At 43.1% G+C, this 19746-nt stretch overlaps 1 protein-coding gene across 1 annotated transcript in view; it reads right to left on the minus strand.

The window, feature by feature from the left end:
* Positions 1-19746, minus strand: part of PLXNC1 (plexin C1) — a 97189-nt gene that overhangs the window by 36285 nt on the left and 41158 nt on the right. Inside the window, exons 10-15 of the mRNA XM_077832247.1 lie at positions 13503-13642; positions 6408-6587; positions 5131-5218; positions 4379-4585; positions 4087-4281; positions 2949-3051 (exon numbers count right to left, since the gene is read on the minus strand). Coding sequence (XP_077688373.1) covers positions 2949-3051; positions 4087-4281; positions 4379-4585; positions 5131-5218; positions 6408-6587; positions 13503-13642 — 913 coding nt within the window. The remainder of the gene's footprint in view (positions 1-2948; positions 3052-4086; positions 4282-4378; positions 4586-5130; positions 5219-6407; positions 6588-13502; positions 13643-19746) is intronic.

The raw sequence follows: 19746 nt of genomic DNA on the forward strand, positions 1-19746 counted from the left end.
CTACATAGGCCATGTAAGATATCTATCTAAAGGTTATGATCTACTGAATATATTCATCCTATTTGTATGCATGTGTCATTGTTGTATTTGAAGTTATGAATATTGGCTGTATACTTGTTTGATTTTAAATAACCTTAATAAGGCATTTGGTCAGCTTCTTTAGAAAGGAATTTGCAAGTTAAGTGCCCAGAGAAGAAGCACGTAACGGACAATGGATCTTCGAAGGCTCCAATCCACATAAGAAGTCTATGTGAGGACATTCAAGGTAGCATGTGAACCATGGCTGCTACCTGTACGTTCTGAGTCATGAATGGACATGTGACTTGCCCATGTGACTCCAAAACTTCATCTTGTTGCTGGAATTCTACACAGAGGGAGGGAGAGATATCCACCCACAAGAAAAAGTCTATTTAAACGCCTGGGAGACCCCTCCATTTTGTCTTCAGCTGGCTCAAGAGATAGCCTCTCCACCCCCCAAAGGATACCTGAAAGAAATTGGAACAAAGGACAGTAACCTCAGGGGGTGTGAGTGATTGCTGGACCCAGACTAGAAGGAGACTAGTCTGTAAAAGGAAGCTTACTGGAACACCTCTGAGGATGAGGTTTTATCTGTATTCAGTTTTCATATTATATTAGACATAGACTTGCGTGTTCTATTTTATTTTGCTTGGTAATTCACTTTGTTCTGTCTGTTAGTACTTGGAACCACTTAAATCCTACTTTCTGTATCTAATAAAATCACTTTTTACTTATTAATTAACCCAGCGTATCTATTAATACAGAGGTAGGCAACCTGTGGCACGCGAGCTGATTTTCAGTGGCACTCACACTGCCCGGGTCTAGGGGGGGGAAGGTCTCTGCATTTTAATTTAATTTTAAATGAAACGTCTTAAACATTTTAAAATCCTTATTTACTTTACATACAACAATAGTTTAGTTATACATCATAGACTTAGAGAAAGAGACCTTCTAAAAACGTTAAAATGTATTACTGGCACGCGAAACCTTAAATTAGAGTGAATAAATGAAGACTCGGCACACCACTTCTGAAAGGTTGCTGACCCTGTATTAATACGTGGGGGGAGAGGGGCAAACAGCTGTGCATCTCTCTCTATCAGTGTTATAGAGGGAGAACAATTTATGAGTTTACCCTGTATAAGCTTTATATAGGGGAAAACAGATTTTTTGGGGGTTTGGACCCCATCGGGAGTTGGGCATCTGAGTGTTAAAGACAGGAACACTTCTTCAGCTGCTTTCAGTTAAGCTGGCAGTTTGTGGGACGTGGTTCAGAACTGGGTCTGTGTTTGTGGCCGGCAAGCGTGTCTGGCACAGCCAGGCAGGGCTCTGGAGTCCCAAGCTGGCAGGGAAAGCAGGGCAGAAGTAATCTTGGCATAGCAGTTGGCAGCCCCAACGGGGTTTCTGTGATCCAACCCGTCACAGGCCGTTCTTAAACTCTGGAGCAGCAGTAGCTCACTGGGTGCTCAACACACACGCCCACTGATTCTCTGTCTCATCTTTTGCCACACCCTGCTCCTGCTCTCCTCCTCCACAGCTCCAGCCCAGACCTTGCTCTGTACCCAGCCTTGTTCCTGTCCTGTCCCAGCCTTGCTCCTGCCTCAGAACCAGCCCTTTAAATCACTGCCTGAGCCCCGCTGCCGGAGCCCTGGGGTAGCGGCGGCGGGGCTCCGGCGGTGATTTAAAGGGCCAGAGGCTCCCAGCCGCCACTACCACAGTGGAGTCCCAGGCCCTTTAAATCTCCGCCCGAGCCCCGGGGCTCCCAGCCGCCTCCACTACCCAGGGGCTCCGGCAGCGGGGCTCTGGCTGCAATTTAAAGGGCCCGAGGCTCTGGCCACTGCCGACTGGGGAAGCCGGTCTGGTACGCCATACCAGCTCTTGCTGGTAAGCCATACTGGACCATACTGGCTTACTTTCACCTCTGCCTTCAGCCCTGGTTCCTGATTCTAATCCTTTCTCAACCCTGGGCTCTGGCTTTCAGACTCCGACCACCAGGCCTGACTCCCCTTCCGAACCCTAGGCCTGACTCCCACTCCGACAACTAGGCTCGACTGCTTATGACACAGTCCGCTGACAATAGTATCCCATTGTGCAAGGCACTCTTTAATAACACACTCCTTTTATTTAGATCTCAGAATTATCAGGCTGACTTTCTTTTAACAAATAACACACTCAAATCTGCATGCTAAGCCATAGCATCTGACAGAAAGTGGAATAAAACTCTTCAAACATGACTGATTTTACAAGAAAGAGAAATATTTTAAGTTGGCATGTGTATTTCCAAATTGCTTAGTTAACACTTGTGAGAGAGGAGAGGCACTGACAAGGGTAGCAGTAAAGGCTAAGACATGCCTCTCACTACAAAATATAATGGAGTAAAAATATGGAAGAATTAAAATAATGAAAAGAAGGGGTGAAAAATAAACCCCTCACCAAACTAACTACAATTAATTAAACTAATGAGTCATCTAAAATGGGATGATCACAACCATTGTTTGATGATAAGCAACTGTGCTGGGACACTCGCCCTTGGGGAGCTTTGTTTTGACAACTGGGAAGGCGCTAACTTGTGATGTAGGAATGTAGGCCCAGATCACCAGCGGTATATAGGCACCCGACTCCCACTGATGTCAATGTGAATTAGGCACCTAAAGACCTTTGAGGATCTGGGCTGTAGTTCCTAGATCTTGCATGACCACATGGTGCATTTCCTGGAAGAACTGACAACTGAAACAGCCTTGTTACATCTTGTAGTCTGTGATGATGAACTTTACCACCAGAGCAAAATAATCTACCTAACTGTTCCCAACTGGACCTGGGGAAAATATCAGACTTTCTGTGATCATCCTGGACAATCCCAGACACTTTTAAGGTATACCCAGTAATTATCTCTTTCAGCAAATCAAAAACTAATAATGCATAACAGTACTTACCAACAATTACACCCAGTAATAAGATAGGAAGCAAAGTCAGAACATACAAATACTTGTGCAATGATTTCTTTTGAATTTCCTGCGTAAAGTTTCCTAATCTGACCTAATGGAAAAATAGACAGCTGTATTAGTGGAATGCAACTACTCTAGTCCATGTTTGCAGAAGATCATGTTCAGTGGATAAAGCAACTGGTCTCTTCAGCTGAAGTGATGAACCCTGACTAGGTAAATCATCGGGAAGGAACAAGCAGTTTGGAAAAACATATATGAACCGATCCAAACATAACATTTACCATATCTTATGTTAAACCAAAAGAACAGAACTGTGCTGTGTGAAAAATGTAAAACTACCCACAACCAGCCAAATGCTGCCATCACTTATATTTCAGGCTAGACACACTGAAATTAATGTGGTGTAAGCAAAGGCAGATTTTGGCCTCAAACCAGCCAAGTATCTGCACTCACCAGAATCACTGCAAACAAAAATGTTGGCATTTTCAAGAGAGTAAAAACAAGTTTTCATAGTCAAAAACTGCTCTGTTCACTGCAGATATCTACCCTGATCAGCAGAAAGACAAATGTAAGGCTCAAGTCAACACCAAAGAAAAACAACATTTCTGGTAGAGGCCTTGCACCAAACCTAAGTCCCTTCCTTGCCCTCGCAGAGGCTCACACCTCTCTAGCCCAGCCCCTGGATTACCTCCCCATCCTCCATGGGGAATTACTTCAACCAATGGAGCTACAGTTCAACCAACCACAGCCTGAAGGTGGTACAGATGGCACAGCTGCAAAGCATGCATCTTGCCCTCTTCTGCATTGGTTCTGCTCCAGGGAGGTTGAGAGGAGCAGAACTTAGTCCCTTGAACTCCTCATGAGACACTGTGATAAGCCACAGGTCTTGAAGTTTTCGTACAGTTTATCAGATACACATGGACAGATCTTGCAAGTTCACCTAAACCTGAGCTTGTGCAGCGTCACAACTTGGCTGTGAACTATTATAGGTAAGATATATTATAATGCTATTTCACTCTTTAATTATAAAGGATATCTATGATAAGCTGATTAACATCTTTGGACCTATTTTATAAGCATAAAAACTAAACAATGTTAAATCACCGCAGAAAGAATTTTTACTCACCCAAACTTTCACAGTGGATAACTCAATCTTGCCTGGTTTTTCCCTTTTGACTTTGCACAGTATAGTACTACGATCTGGAGTTTTGGTAATATTTTGAACACTGAAGATTATAGTTTCCAAAAGTGTACCATTCATCACGTGAGTAAGAGTAACGCCAATCTCATTTTCAGAAATATCTAAGATGTCATTTTTTTTCTGAAGAGTACAAATTTGAAATGGGAAACTATTATTAAATGTGGTAAAACTTAAAACTATCGTATGTGAATTTTTGTTTGATTTTTTAAAAACTTACATATAATTTTAATTCCAGATGGGGATCCATCTCAGTATGCAGTTGATAGTCAATAAATATAGGGTCAGGACAATACTGTAATTTAATACAAGGTATAAGGACATTTTCCACTTTTAGTGACACATTAACAATTTTACTCCCTCTTGAAAGGCTAACATCTGGTGTTAGGAAACTACATGGAGAAGTACTTCCAGGACATCCAGAGACCTAGGGAAAAACAGCAAAACTGTCAGTGCTGAAGTACTCCAAGGTACAGACAGTGAGAAACAGAGGCACCCAATAGCACTTTAAAATCCTGCTGACATCACATGGGAAACTGATAAACCTTCTATTTAAGAGCAATACGCTGTGTACTATATTTGAAGTAGTTTCCGTATTGGTCATTTTTGTTCTTTTAAGTACCAATCATAGCACCAGCCATGCACTCTTCTAAGGCTGCGTCTATGTTGGTGATGGAGAGGGTTGCTGCAAGGCCTTTTGGGAAGTGAAGAAACAGGAAAATAGGAGGGAGAATCCTTAGAACTTTGAGGCCTTGGAGAACTATGCATGGGAAATAACTATTTTAGACCTTGATTCTGCAAATATTTAGGCACACACATAATTTAACTGATATGAGTAGTCCCATTTACTTCAATGGGACTACTCACATGAGTAAAGTTAAGCATGTGCTTAAGCTTTTGAAAGAGCTTAAGAACAAAAGTGAGTCCTTTAAAAACACGTACTTTATTATGGCAAAGGAGTTCAAGACTTACAGTAAAATTTAATCTCTGGTCATCTGAAATAATGACACTGTCTGTCACATTAAAATTTCTCCCAAAGAGGGTTATTTTGCGACCGCCACTATAAAAAAAATTAAAAAATTGAAGGGTTAATGTTAGTTTTTCCCCACAAATAAATACATATCTTGTTTTTGCTGTTTACATTTCAAACTTGTTATTCAAGAAGGAACTACTAGTCACAGTGTATAACGTTTTGCCTTGGTAACAGTAGATAAAAACAAGTTGCAGGGCTAGGTAATTTGTATGACTGATTTTCCAGTTACACAAAATTAAGCTGAAAGTACTTTCAAAGATACAATATAGTTGCATTCCTCTTTCATGGTGCAAATCCTGTTTGCTCATAAGAGATCCAATGCAAGCCCCAAATGATCTAATAATCTATAGGCATATAATACTTCTCAGTTAGTCATACATTTTCTTCCATTCAAGTAGCAACAATGCATTTGCTTGTATTAACCAAAATTGTGCTCACTGAGGGCTAACGCCAGAGCATAAGCCAAAGATCTACCTTGAACAAGGAGCATCACATTGTTTTGCTGCTCCTGGAGCAACCTAGGACTATGCACAATTCCTGTTGTCTTTTAGTAGGAGATGAAGGTGTAGAGTACCTCACAGGAAGCATCTGGCACTTTGGCCTAAAGACAAGTCAGTGGGGGCATTTCATACATATTACTCAAGGAAGGGGAATTTTCATTTTTATGATCAGTTCACTTCTTTTTTTTTAAAGATATTTTTAATGTAAAGGAGAATCTCTGCAGCTAGTTTTCAGGAGATGAAGGAGAAATTCACAATGTATGGTCAAAATAAATCATGGGGGGAAATCAAAATATGTTTGTGCTACCCTGGCACTCTCATTTTAGAACTCAGTTTAGTACCAAGGTTTATTTTTCATTTACCATTAAGAAGGGTTAAAAATAGTTTTGTACTTTACCACAAATGTATCTTTTTTTTTTTTAATTACAGTGATCATCTTTGCATGTTAAATATTGCTTCAGTTCAATTCACTGGGCTAAATTCTTCCCTGCCCTCCACCCAAATGGGTTATAGCAGTGCTTAACTGGACTACTGGATCAGAACCTTATCTTGTGTAAATGAGTACAGCTTCACTGAAAACCAATACACAGTTTATAAACACCCAATTTATACCAGCCGAGGACCCGGCAGCCAGTTAAATTTACTAATATTAACATAGTATGACTAAGCTTTATTAAATCTATAAAAATAAAACAAAAAACAAAAACAAGAATTACCTGGCCCAAGTGATATTTGGCTCCATTTTAGTACATGATGGCTGAGAGACATAATATACTGTGATTGGTGGTGAACATTTACTGCCATTAGCCTTTATGCATACACTCTTGGCCTCTTTGCGTCGAGGTGGGAGAGAGAATCTCACGTGTGTGTCATTTAACACCTTGCTGACTTGTATGCTGGAAGAGAAAGAAAAACAGTGCAGATGTTTTTGCAGCATTTTAACTATGACAGAGACACTCAAGCTGTGACTCTGGAGTTACATGTGGCTGTTTATAGAGCCCCAAGTGAAGATCTTGTAGAATCCCTGGGTCTGATCAGAGCTCCCATGCAATGCAGTCCAAGTAGCACTGAACAAACTGACAGAAGCCCCCATCATTTCTCCATGTCACTGCAGGCAGGCCATAAACCGAAGAGGCGGAGAGAGGAGAAAAGACTCTTCCAGAAAGAAGTTACTCACCTTGTGCAATAATGGTGGTTCTTTGAGATGTGTGTCCCTATGGGTGCTCCACTGTAGATGTGTTTGCGTCCTTGCGCTGCTGGTTGGAGAACTTTAGTAGCTGTCCGTCCTGCCTGCACATGCGCTGCTCCTCATCTGCCACGAGGCTAGCCAGCATGCGCAGGCCAACCCTCCTCAGTTCCTTATCTACCACAGAGTCAATGACAAAAACTCCAAAGTAGAGGGGAGGAGGGTGGGTCATGGAGCACCCATAGGGACACACATCTCGAAGAACCGTCATTCGTGCACCAGGTGAGTAACCTCTTCTTCTTCAAGTAATGTCCCTATGGGTGCTCCACTATAGGTGACTCCTGACCAGTGCCCACCATTGGAGACAGGGACTTTGGAGTCGAGTCTGATATGGATGATAGCACATTAGCACCAAATTTGGCATCTGCAGCTGAATCTCCCAAGATGGCATAGTGTTCTGCAAAGATATATGCAGATGCCCAGGTCGCTGCTCTGCAGATTTCTGATACAGGGATACTCTTGGAAAAGGCAACCGATGAGGTGATCAGCCTTGTAGAAAGCATGCATATTACAGAGTGAGGTGTTACGTTGCGCAATTGGTAACAGTATAATACATCCCGATACGCACTTGCAGAGTCTCTAAGCTGAAATCGCTGTACCTTTTGATCTATCTGCAATGGAGAGGAAGAGTCTGGAAATAGAAGGCCAAAGCTCTCCTCACACCAAGCATATGAAGGATGGCTTTCCTATTATCCTGACGAGGTTTGGGATAAAAGGTTGGAAGCTGAATAAGCTGATTTATGTGGAATGTGGACGTCACCTTGGGAGTGAACTTTGGATGTGGTCTAAAGCGTGACTTTGCGGATGCGCCATTGGAGCTGCTATTTCCCCTATCCTTCTTGAATAGGTGATGGCTATGAGGAACGCTGTCTTCATGGAAAGGTGAGTTAATGAGCAAGTGGCCATAGGCTCAAATGGCAGTCTACCTAGTATTTTAGCACTAGGTTGAGATCCCATTGAGGAATGGGAAGTGTAGGTTGTGAGAAGAGGTTCATTATGCCCTTAAGAAACCTCTTTGTAGTTGGATGGAAGAAGACTGAGTAATCTTCTACCTCTTGGTGGAAGGTTGCAATTGCTGCTAAATGGACCTTTAGTGTTGGAGAGTCACAATTTCTTGAGAGCCAACAGGTAGTCCAGGATTACTGGTAGGGTGCCTGTATAATGGGCGACGCCTTCAGGTTGGTACCATATCTGGAATCTTTTCTATTTTTGCAGATAGGTAAGACGAGTAGTTCCTTTCCTACTGTGTAACAGCACCTCCTATACCTCCTCAAAGCAAGATGTGTCCATGTGCTGGCACCACAAAGGAGCCATGCTTTGAGCTGGAAAACCCACAGATTGGGATGGAGAGTGCATCTCTCGTTCTGTGACAGGTGATAAGGAGTGATTGGAAGAGTCATCAGTGGATATAATGCCAGCTGTGACGGATAAGGGTACCATGTCTATCTGGGCCATGTGAGAGTAATCAGTATGATGTTTTCTTTTTCTCTTTTTACTTTCAGCAGGACTTTCAGTAATAGAGGGAATGGGGAAAAAGGCATAAAGAAGGCCCCTGTCCCATGGAAGAAGAAGAGCTTCTCCCATGGAGTGTAGTCCAATCCCTGCTCTGGAACAATAATGTGGACATTTCTTGTTCTGGTAAGTAGTGAACAGGTCTTTGCTACTGTCCCCCACTGTCGGAATATGTCACCAACTATCTCCCATTCGTGGTCATGTGGGAATTTGCAGCTGAGACTGTCTGCCGTCGTATTGTGTACCTACTGGGAAGTAGGTAGGCTGCTGATATTAGGATATTGTGGGAGTTGCCTTTGTGCACAGGGAAAGAGACCTGGCGCCTCCCTGCCAGTTTATGAAATACATGCAGGACATGTTGTATATCATGACCCTTGTGTGCATGTCTCTGATCAGCAGGAAGAAGTGAGTGTGTTTCTGCCTGTTCTGAGTTTGAGCGGGTTGATGTGAAGGCATGTCTCTGCTGGAGACCATTTGCCCTCTATCGTGCAACCATTGAGATGTGCGCCCCATCCTATGAGGGATGCATCAGTGGTCAGAAGTAGAGATGGGGAAGACTGAACAAATCAGATTCCCATACAGACATTTACTGGGTCCTTCCACCAGTCTAAGGATTATTTGACCCTGGTGAGCATCGATACAAGTTTGCTTATGTTGTCTCTCTTCGGCCTGTAAACCAAACTGAACCATGCTTAGAGGCATCTCATGCACAATCTGACCCGAGCAATAACCGAAGTGCCTATGGCCATGTGCCCCAGGAGCTGTAGGCAACGTCTGGCTGAAATCTGGGGGCTGGATTGTACTGTCTCTATCAACGAGGACAGATGGTGGAATCTGTGATGTGAGAGCAGCGTCTTCACCTGAACAGAGTTGAGGATGGCTCCTATGAATTCTAACATCTATACATGTGTTAAGGTTGACTTTTGTTTGTTGCTCTACAGGCCCGGATTCAGAAACAGATCCAGAGTGCTTTGAGTGATTCATTGGGCTTCTGTGAAGGACCATGCCCTGAGAAAGCAGTCTTCCAGGTAAGGATAAATCAGGATGCCCTTAAAGTGTCAGTGGGCTGCCACTACCAAAAGGACCTTGGAGAATACCCTGGGGGGTCGATGAGAGGCTAAATGGGAGTACTCTGTACTGGTAGTGGTCCTGGCCCAGCATGAATCTGAGGTAATGTCTGAGACTCAGTATGACAGAAATGTGGAAGTAGGCATCTTGAAAGTCAAGGGCTGAGAACCCATCTCCTTTATCTAATGCTGGAATAATCATTGATAGGGTAACCATCTTGAATTTCTGTGCTTTGATGTATTTGTTGAGCGCTCTGAGGTTCAGTATGGGTCTCCAAGCTCTCTTTTTCTTTGGTATCAGGAAGTAGCAAGAGTAGAAGCCTTTGCCTCTGAGATGTATGGGCACAGGTTCTATGGCTCCTACGCTGAGGAGATGGTTTACCTCTAGATGTAGTAGATTCTCAAGAGAAAGGTCCCTGAAGAGAGACAGAGAAGGGTGTTTGGAAAGGGGGTGGGAGGAGAAATGAATGGCATTTCCATTCTGGACAATCTCCAGTACCCATTTGTCAGAGGTTATCTGTTCCCATGTGCTGTGGAATGGGGAGAGATGGTCTCCGAAGGGATGGGCGAGGTTTTCCAGTTTGAGATGGCGAGGAGAGTGTTCTACGGGCACCTCGACCAACCCATCAAAACTGCCACTTCACAGTGGAGGGCTGAGATAAAGTCAGTTGGGGTCCCGATTACTTTCGCCTGGGGAACCTCGGTTTCTTCCTCTGTGGCTCATAAGATCTTTGAGAGGAGTCCTGAAATGCATACTGCACTGATCAGGGCTTGAATGGTGGTGGAGGACTGTACTTTCTTTTATAGATGGGAGTATAGCTCCCAAGGGATCAATAATTCTTCAGCGTGTGGAGAGACATGTCAGTCTTCTCTGCGAATAACTTTTTTCCTCAAAAGGAAGATCCTCCACCGTGGTTTGAACTTTTCTAGGGAAGCTGGACAAATGAAGCCACAAAGCCCGTCTCATCACAACAGCCGTGGAAATTGATCATGCTGCTATGTCAGCCGCATCTAACACAGACTGGAGGGACATCTTAGCCAACTGTTGGCCCTTGTTAATTATGGTTTTGAATTGGTCCTTATGAGAATCAGGGAGTGTGTCAATAAAGGAACAGAGTTTTTTGTAGTTCTGATGGTCATATTGTGCTAGCAAGGCTTGGTAGTTTGCTACATGGAACTGGAGGGTGCCAAACAGATCTAAATGTTTCCGGTCCCAATCATAAGGAGTGGACTTAAACTGGTGCTGTCGGTGCTTAGCATTAACGGCATCCACAATGATGGAATTGGGAGGCGAGTGGGGAAAAAAGAAATTCTGTGTCCTTTGCCGGCACGTAATACTTTTTGTCCACCCTCTTGCCCATTGGTGGGACAGATGTTGGGGTCTGCCATAAGAATCTGGCAGGGTCTAGTATGGCCTCATTAAACAGGAGGGCCATTCTGGAGGAGGTGGAAGAATGTAAAATGTTTGTGATCATTTTGTGATCATCAGTTTGCGATGGGACTTTGTCACTTCTTCATGTAATGGTATTTGTAGGGCTTCTGCCACCCTCCTGTGATAAGTCCTGGAATAACTTGAAATCATCCGCCATCAATGGTGGTGGGGGTGAGGGGTGGATCACCATCTCGTCTGGTGAGGATGATGAGAGATGGGCTTGGGAGTGACTTCTTCTTCCACCTCTGCCTCAATGTCTTCCCCTTGTCCTGGGGGTTCAGAAGCCCTCGAAGCCACAGCTGAAGAAGGGTGTTTCCTTGCTTGTTGGTATGCCATGCTGGAGGCATGGAAGGTTTGCTGCCTCTGAGCCTTTCAAGAGTCCCAATATGGCCATTGTGGTGGGTAGGGGCCTGGCGGTTGTTAGCATGGATGGCCAAACCAGGGAGACAGTGGATCAGGGGGGCGATACACCTGATGCCCATAGTGAAATTGGGCCCAGTATGGCAAGTGAGAAGAGCATTGGGAACCAATCTCTTCCTTCTCACTTTCTAACTCCAGTGATAATGGTGGTGCATGGCAAGGATGGTGGTGAACCCGGAGCTCTGAGTGAGCAAGGTCCCTGGGCTCCAGTACTAAGTAAGGGTGAATCCAGTGCATTGGACACCGAAAGATCCGTCCACACACTGAAAATCAGGCGGTGCCGATGGTGTAGGTATTGGCAGTGGTTGTCAGTGCCGAGCGGCTTGCACTGATGGAGTCAGGGATGTGGATCTGGCCACAACGTCCATTGGTGCCACGTGCACTGGAGTCAGTACCAGTGCAGATGTCCATACTGACGGAGCCTTCCCTGGGGCGGATCTTCTGTGTCTTCCACACTTCTACAGTACCGGTGTTTCTTTGCCCATGTCCACTGGGTCCTTGGGCAGTCCAGCTTGTTCTGTTGGCTTGGTACCATGCGTGCCCTGGGTACCAGTTTTAGCTAACTTCCGTGCCATCGGTACCGATTATATTGAGGGAGCCGGGGATTGTTTTCAGCTCGATCTGGGCTCGCTACAGGGACTCACAAACTTTCTCTTAGTGGTCCTGTGAGTGGCTAATCTCTCTGGGCTCACTTCCCTATGACATAGAAAGCTGCAGTGAGAGTTCCCGCTGGGATTCTGGGGGTTGAAGGGCCGACTCCATGAGCAGGAGTTTAAGCCTTAAATCTCTCTTTCCTGGACCTGGGCTTCAGTTGTTGGCACAAGTCACACTTTTGTGGAATGTGCTTTCCCCCAGGCAGTGAACGCACTGTGAGTGTCCGACAGTTACTGGGATAGATTCCTTGCAACTGAGGCCCTTTTTGAAGCATGGAGAGCCGGCATACACTTGGAGGCAAACCCTTTTTTCTTCATTTTTCTTTCTTCTTATTTTTTTTTTTTAGTCAAAGCCAAATAAAATGCAAACAAGGAAAGAAAGTAAAAAAGGTTTCAAGGGAAGCTAAAATTAGCAAATCTAAAGGGAGTTAACAATCTGTGAAAGGACTGCTTTAGCTATGTCTCTAGCCAAGGATGGTTGAGAAGGAACTGAGGAGGGTCACCCATGCATGCTGGCTGGCCTCATGGCAGGCAAGGAGCAACACATGCGCAGGCAGGACGGACTGCTACCAAAGGTCCCTGATCAGCAGCGCAGGGACACAGACACACCTGCAGTGAAGCACCCACCGGGATACTACTTGAAGAAGAAGGGGGAGGAGGAGATGGCAGATAGTCAGCTGAATAAAGTTGCTGTGTGCCACAAAATAATCCCAGTACCCAAACACTGCACTGTGGCTATATGATGAAGTGCGTAATGCAATGTCAGGTTTCCATTGCACAATTAGCATGCATCTCTCTGTGCCTCTGAAGTGACTCTTCAAGATTGGGTATCACTAATCTAGGGTAATCTAGTCTATTTCACTAAGGGTTACACTGTGCAATTCTTCTTCACATTGGTGAACAGGCACTTACACAAACAGTCCCACTGAGCACTGCACAGTCTATGCACTCCGTTGTCACTGAAGTCTCCAGTACCAGCAGAGTTCTGAAGCACGGCTGGGATTTGTTGGGGTGGGTCAAAACATGGCTGAGGCATTCCTATGCCCCAACTATTTTCTACCTGCTGCAAGGCCAGAGGGGCAATGGCACCTGAGCGCAAGATAGGGAAGCCTTCAGAACATCCCTTACTAGTACCAAGGGCTGAACTAGGATCACTCTGGCAGCTCCAGGATCCAGAATGAGACTTGCTCCTCCCATCTACCCATACCATCCCTTCGGCTGTGCACTAATGCAGGGCTGTATTTCCTCCATTGTTTTCAGTGGGAGTTGAGAGTCACAGCACCTTACAGGATGTGTTCAGCACTTGGCTAATTAAGGGATCATTAACGTAAATAACGGGCCACATTTTGCCCTTGACTGTAAGTCAATGAGAGTTGCATACTTGCCTGCACATCTAAAGGCAAAATTTGGCTCTGGGGTATGTGTGTAATTTTCAATGTACTAAAAATATACACATAAATATTTGTATTATTTGGACTCACTTGTCTTGTTTGCAGCCACTGGTTCCAGTCAACACCATTGTAATGTTTGATGCTTCGCTAAAGTTTTCTCCTTTGACTACCACGTCCCTTTTACCTAACACTGATATCCATAAAGGTTCTATGGAAATACTGCGGATAGGCTATTGGAAACAAAATAAAATCTGGTTAAAAAACAAGCTATCGAAAAAAAATGAACATTGAGCTATGCATTTAAAATATTTTTAAATGAATCAGAATTCATCTTTCTTTTTAATTGTAACATATTTGAATCTGATCCTGAGAGGTGATGAAAACCACAACTCCTTTTCAAGTCTTCTAATTTTAGCAGTGTTAACGTTTGCATTTCTACTGAAATAAAACTACCAACAGGAAGCGCAATCTAACATATTGATAGATATGTATCGCAGAAATCCACTTTAAAATGCAGCTTTATATGTTACTGTTCAACAATTCAGAAAAAGCACAACCTGAAACAATACCTATGATCACTGAAAGAGTTCAGAGAAACAAACTGTAACTCTAGCCAATGTCTTGAAAATGGTATGGCTGGCTAGAATTCTAGAATGAAAAGACAAGAAACAGGATAAAGCTGGATTCACTGGACACTTTTTAAAGCCATACACAGGTTTTTGAGTACTATATAGCCACATTTCAAGGAAAAGTAATTTACATGTGCATCTTCCTGTGTATAAAAATGATAATATGTGTGGTGATGTCCCAATAGCTAGCCAGTCATGTTTTAAAGAATCATAGAATCATAGACTTTAAGGTCAGAAGGGACCATTATGATCATCTCGTCTGACCCCCTGCACAACGCAGGCCACAGAATCTCACCCACCAACTCCTGTAACAAACATCTAACCTATGTCTGAGCTACTGAAGTCCTCAAATCGTGGTTTAAAGACTTTGAGATGCAGAGAATCCTCCAGCAAGTGACCCGTGCCCCACGCTGCAGAGGAAGGCGAAAAACCCCCAGGGCCTCTGCCAATCTGCCCTGGAGGAAAATTCCTTCCCGACCCCAAATATGGTGATCAGCTAAACCCTGAGCATGTGGGCAAGACTCACCAGCCAGACACCCAGGAAAGAATTCTCTGTAGTAACTCAGATCCCACCCCATCTAATATCCCATTCCAGGCCATTGGGTATATCTACCGCTAATAGTTGAAGATCAATTAATTGCCAAAATTAGGCTATCCCATCATATCATCCCTTCCATAAACTTATCAAGCTTAGTCTTGAAGCCAGATATGTCTTTTGCCCCCACTGCTTCCCTTGGAAGGCTGTTCCAGAACTTCACTCCTCTGATGGTTAGAAACCTTCATCTAATTTCAAGTCTAAACTTCCTGATGGCCAGTTTATATCCATTTGTTCTTGTGTACACATTGGTACTGAGCTTAAATAATTCTTCTTCCTCCGTGGTATTTATCTCTCTGATATATTTATAGAGAGCAATCATCTCCCCTCAGCCTTCTTTTGGTTAGGCTAAACAAGCCACGCTCTTTGAGTCTCCTTTCATAAGACAGGTTTTCCATTCCTCAGATCATCCTAACAGCCCTTCTCTGTACCTGTTCCAGTTTGAATTCATCTTTCTTAAACATGGGAGACCAGAACTGCACACAGTATTCCAGATGAGGTCTCACCAGTGCTTTGTATAACGTTACTAACACCTCCTTATCTCTACTGGAAATACCTCGCCTGATGCATCCCAAGACTGCATTAGTTTTTTTCACAGCCATATCACATTGGCGGTTCTTGGTCATCCTGTGATCAGTCAATACTCCGAGGTCCTTCTCCTCCTCTGTTACTTCCAAGTGATGTGTCCCCAGTTTATAACAAAAATTCTTGCTATTAATCCCTAAATGCATGACCTTGCACTTTTCACTATTACATTTCATTCTATTAAAAAGAAACATGGCCAATTTTAATAGTCACACTTCTTTCTGGACTTTTTATTTTTACTTACTATTGTTACAAAAATAACATTTTCTCTAATTATTTCAGTTTGTTTATTTGGTGCATTTGACAGCAGAGTATGTGTAGTTAGTTTAGCTGTTTCCACTGTATTATAATCAGTTAGTTTCCTCTGTGTGCATTATTCACGTAACAGGGGTGAGAAAAAAATACCTAAAAATATAGGAAAGTATGACTCTAAAACCACAAACTGGCTGGGGCCTTCAAGGGTAAATGATTTTTAACTATTTTTTAAAAGTTAGTTTTATTACAAGTTTAAAATGACCCATTAGGATTTTGAGTTTTGTGATTATCCAGATTTTTAATGAGTTTGTTTGTGGGCACACCCATTGACACACTCCCTTGCCCGATTTAGAGCTTGGTTCAGCATGGCTGCTGAAATATCGAAAGCTTCTACCACGTGTTCTCCAGCTCATTTTATGCACATATGTCTAGAAAACATGGCTAATTTATTCTATGAGAGCACACTGTGTTCATCATGATTTGCTGCTTCCCCTCTCTACTCTCAGAGCAGTGTCATTCACACCAGTGTTTCCTCTAATTTTTTATGTTCATGTGCGGAATGAATTTTGTTATGTGCACCGATATGAAGGCGATGTGTGACACATTGCCTTCATATTGGTGCACATAACAAAATTCATGTGGTGGGGATGTCTCTCAAGAGTTTGCTGGATTCACCTCCCACTTCCTGGGTGCATTTCCTGACAATACTGCTTTTGAATTAACTCGGTATATGCATACAGTAAACATGTCAATAACACAGACAACACATAATGTTCATAAATCGCTACAGGCAACTCCAAATCCGTCATAGATGTTTATAAAAATTAACTGCCCCAAACCTCTGTTATGGGAGAGTTAAGGTTACCCATTGGTGCCTCATGCCCATCCAGAATATCAAGTTCAGCTCCACTAAAATCTCTGAAGATCAGGAAATGAAGAGTTAAGATAAATGCCGCCACTCCCCCTCCCCGCAATGCAACCTTAACTGTGCCACCATGGCACTGGCAATTGTTTAGTAGGGGTGATGCCATAATAAGTAGACACAAAGAACAGCTAAGAGAATGAGCCACTGTTTTTGTGCTGTGGTTAGTTCCAGATTTGAATGGCAGCATTTACCTGCATGCATTCCAGCTGTGTTCACTTTGTCGTGTCTATCTGTGCTGAACAACTGTGGGATTATTTGGGGCAGGTTGGTATAGCCATTACTGTGTAGAAGGAGACGTGTACATGTGCTGTCAGGTAGGCCTTATTTCAGCACTGAGTTCCACAGGTTGTGTCAAGAGCGGTGCACAGGGGTCTTCTTGTCACAGGGACGGTTAGAAGTCCAGTGGCATTCGTGACTGTGCTCTCCAGGGCTAAGTGAAGGCAATGTCTCGAAGGGAATCCTGAAGGCCAGGGAAAAGGAGTGGGAACATTTAGCAAGTGTGGGCTGGTTTGTGTGGCACAGGCTCAATGTTTGGGTGTAAGTAGCTCCTGTCTGCTGTTATACCAATAAAATAAAAACCAGCAGGATCTTATTAAAGGGGAAAAGGCAAAATACCACATTTATTGTGAATGCAGAAAGAATCATAGTAAGCAGTTAGTTATAGCTATAACATTCCATTCAATCTCATATTTATTCACACATTCATTCATACACACACACACACAGAGAGGTTCTGCAAGGTTGTTATAATAGTTACCAGCCTTAGAGTTGCTCATGCCAAGCCACTGGCCAGGTGGCCTGGACATGAGGAGGGAGCAGGGCCTTGTCAGATACTCATCTGATGCTCCTGGAAGTTGGTTTGCAGAATCAGACCCCAAAGTTCTCACTTTCTAGAGTCCATTGTTACAGGAATATCTTCCTATGCCAGTCTATGGGAATTGCTTCACCACGCTGTTGCTGAATCAATCAGCAGATGGCACATTCCTGACGGCTCTGTGCTGCCAGATGTTATCCTGTTCTTCGGTTCTCCCATTCTTGAGGGTCTTGGGTGGATTCCAGTTTGCCCTCCGGGGGTCCTCTGGCTATTTCCACTTGATGCCTTCTTCAACCGATGGACACTGGATTCTTAGGCTGGCACCTCCCTGATCATTCAGTTATTATACACATCAAGCATCCATCCACATACATCCTTTATCTCTATTTTAATCACAATTGTTAACAAAGCGAGATGAATACAACAAAAGGGCGGGGAGTCTCTGGGTGCTGTTTCTGTTGTTACAGAGTATTGCTTTGAGTCTCTCTCTGTGTGAGTAGTTGTTGTTACAAAGAATTGCTTTGAGAACAGACTCTGTCTTAGAATGTACTAACACAATTAGCAGCTTGCAAGTTTCACACATAGAGGGAGAGAAACAGTACCAAAGACCAAGAGACCTCTTAACCAGTAATACCCTGGAATTCAAACCATGGGGAATCAAACTCATTTGTGACTTTAATACAGAACTTCTTTAATATGATCCAACATAATCCCCCTTTTGACACTAAGATTTATAATCGTCAGTGTCTCTTTCTATATAGCCTATTCAAGAGAAGGTACTGTGAGGCAATTTGAGTTTGTGATTTCAATTCATCCCACATACATGATCCTAGTGATGTATCTTTACTACAAGGTTCTGGGGCAACAGGCAAGGTGAGGCACACCCACTTTTGAGAAGTCCATTTGGTACAACCTCTAGTATCCAATAGCTTCCCTCCCTCCCCAGCCCACTGGCTCAAGGTCCAGAGTAGCCAGAAGGATCCCATGTGTAATATGGGGAGTGGACTAACCTTCAATACCTTTGCCTCCATGGACTGTTGGTGTGCAATTCTGACAACAATTTCTCCCATTAACAAGTCTGGTTTTACAATACTGGAAACGTATTGCATCCATTCATATTGATAAGTGTCAAACAATGATCTCTTTTTTTGTTTTAACAAATGCATCAAACCCTTAATATTTCCCAATATGACCCAGAACATTTTGTGTTCCAAAGTAGTTAGGGCAAGTATCTGCATTTCAGTGCATCCCATAGCTATGGCTGTGTAGTTTCCTATTTCTAAATTTTTTCTTATGCATAAGCCATGTGGTAGTATTAAGCCATTGCCAAAGATTCCATTGGGCTTTTAGGTTCCCCAGACCAATCTGGACCAAGTCTACATTGGCATGTACTTGTTTTTGTATCAGGCTGTCCTGTAGCTGGGACAGAGAGCTTAATTTATTTTTAATTACCTGCAGGTCTGCAGTATTTTTTTTTTAAACACACAACAATGCTAGCAACAAGACAAGACAAAACATAGAACACAAAACACAATTTCTATTGTGACAGTATATTCATGGTATTGGGTTGCTCTTCAGCTGGCATCAGCTTTTCCTGATTTTCTGAAGGACAAAAGAACATGTTTCTACCCCTTTTTGGGGTGGCAGATTATTGCTTCAAATATTTCTTTTACAAATACCCTTGCTGATTGCAGGCAAAACAGAGGAATTACCCCCATATTTTCCTGTTTTTTTTGTTCTATAGGCAGGCCAGGTTTCAATGGCTTCTATCTTTTAAGGGTTATGGGGAAATTATCCCACTGTTTAGTCATTAAATCCATGAGGTGGGGTACCTCAGTTTTCCTTCTTATACAGCAGACCAAGTTTATAACGTTTTTTCCTGCTGTGTTAAGCTTTAAGTTTATTTACAGGTAATAGCTGAGAAGCATCATTACCATATGACCTTAAAGGATTTTTCCAAAAATCATACACACTATACATTGTTACAGGGGTACTTATTATCATTAAATTTATGTAAATTCTCTTGTTATCCCATGCCTTTTTTTTTAGACAATTTGTTTGCTGACCAGGTATGTCCTTTATCTGCAGCTCCTTTGTGCTGCTAGTTCTTTCCTTCCTTTATCATTTAGGTAATTTGCATTTTCACAGACGCTTCCTGCTTTTGGATTTAAAGCCATCAGCAGCTCAGAGACTCTATCTTAAAAGGGACACAATCAACTTGCACCAGAGTTTTGATCACTTTTTTAACTCCTGCTTCCAAAACACACAGCAATCTGAAAAAGAAAACCCAACCTATTGTGGCTCCCTTTGGAGCCCTAATAGCATTTTAATTAAGTAGCATGGTATGTTTGCATTTCTTTTGCCCCTTCTACAATATACCCTGCACATGTTCTGGGGCAAATGCACATTCTGAAATGAGCTGTAGCTCACGAAAGCTCATGCTCAAATAAATTGGTTAGTCCCTAAGGTGCCATTAGTACTCCTTTTCTTTTTGCAAATACAGACTAACACGGCTGCTACTCTGAAACTGA

Source organism: Eretmochelys imbricata, chromosome 1 (genome assembly GCF_965152235.1).
Source record: "Eretmochelys imbricata isolate rEreImb1 chromosome 1, rEreImb1.hap1, whole genome shotgun sequence".
Lineage (NCBI taxonomy): Eukaryota > Metazoa > Chordata > Testudines > Cheloniidae > Eretmochelys > Eretmochelys imbricata.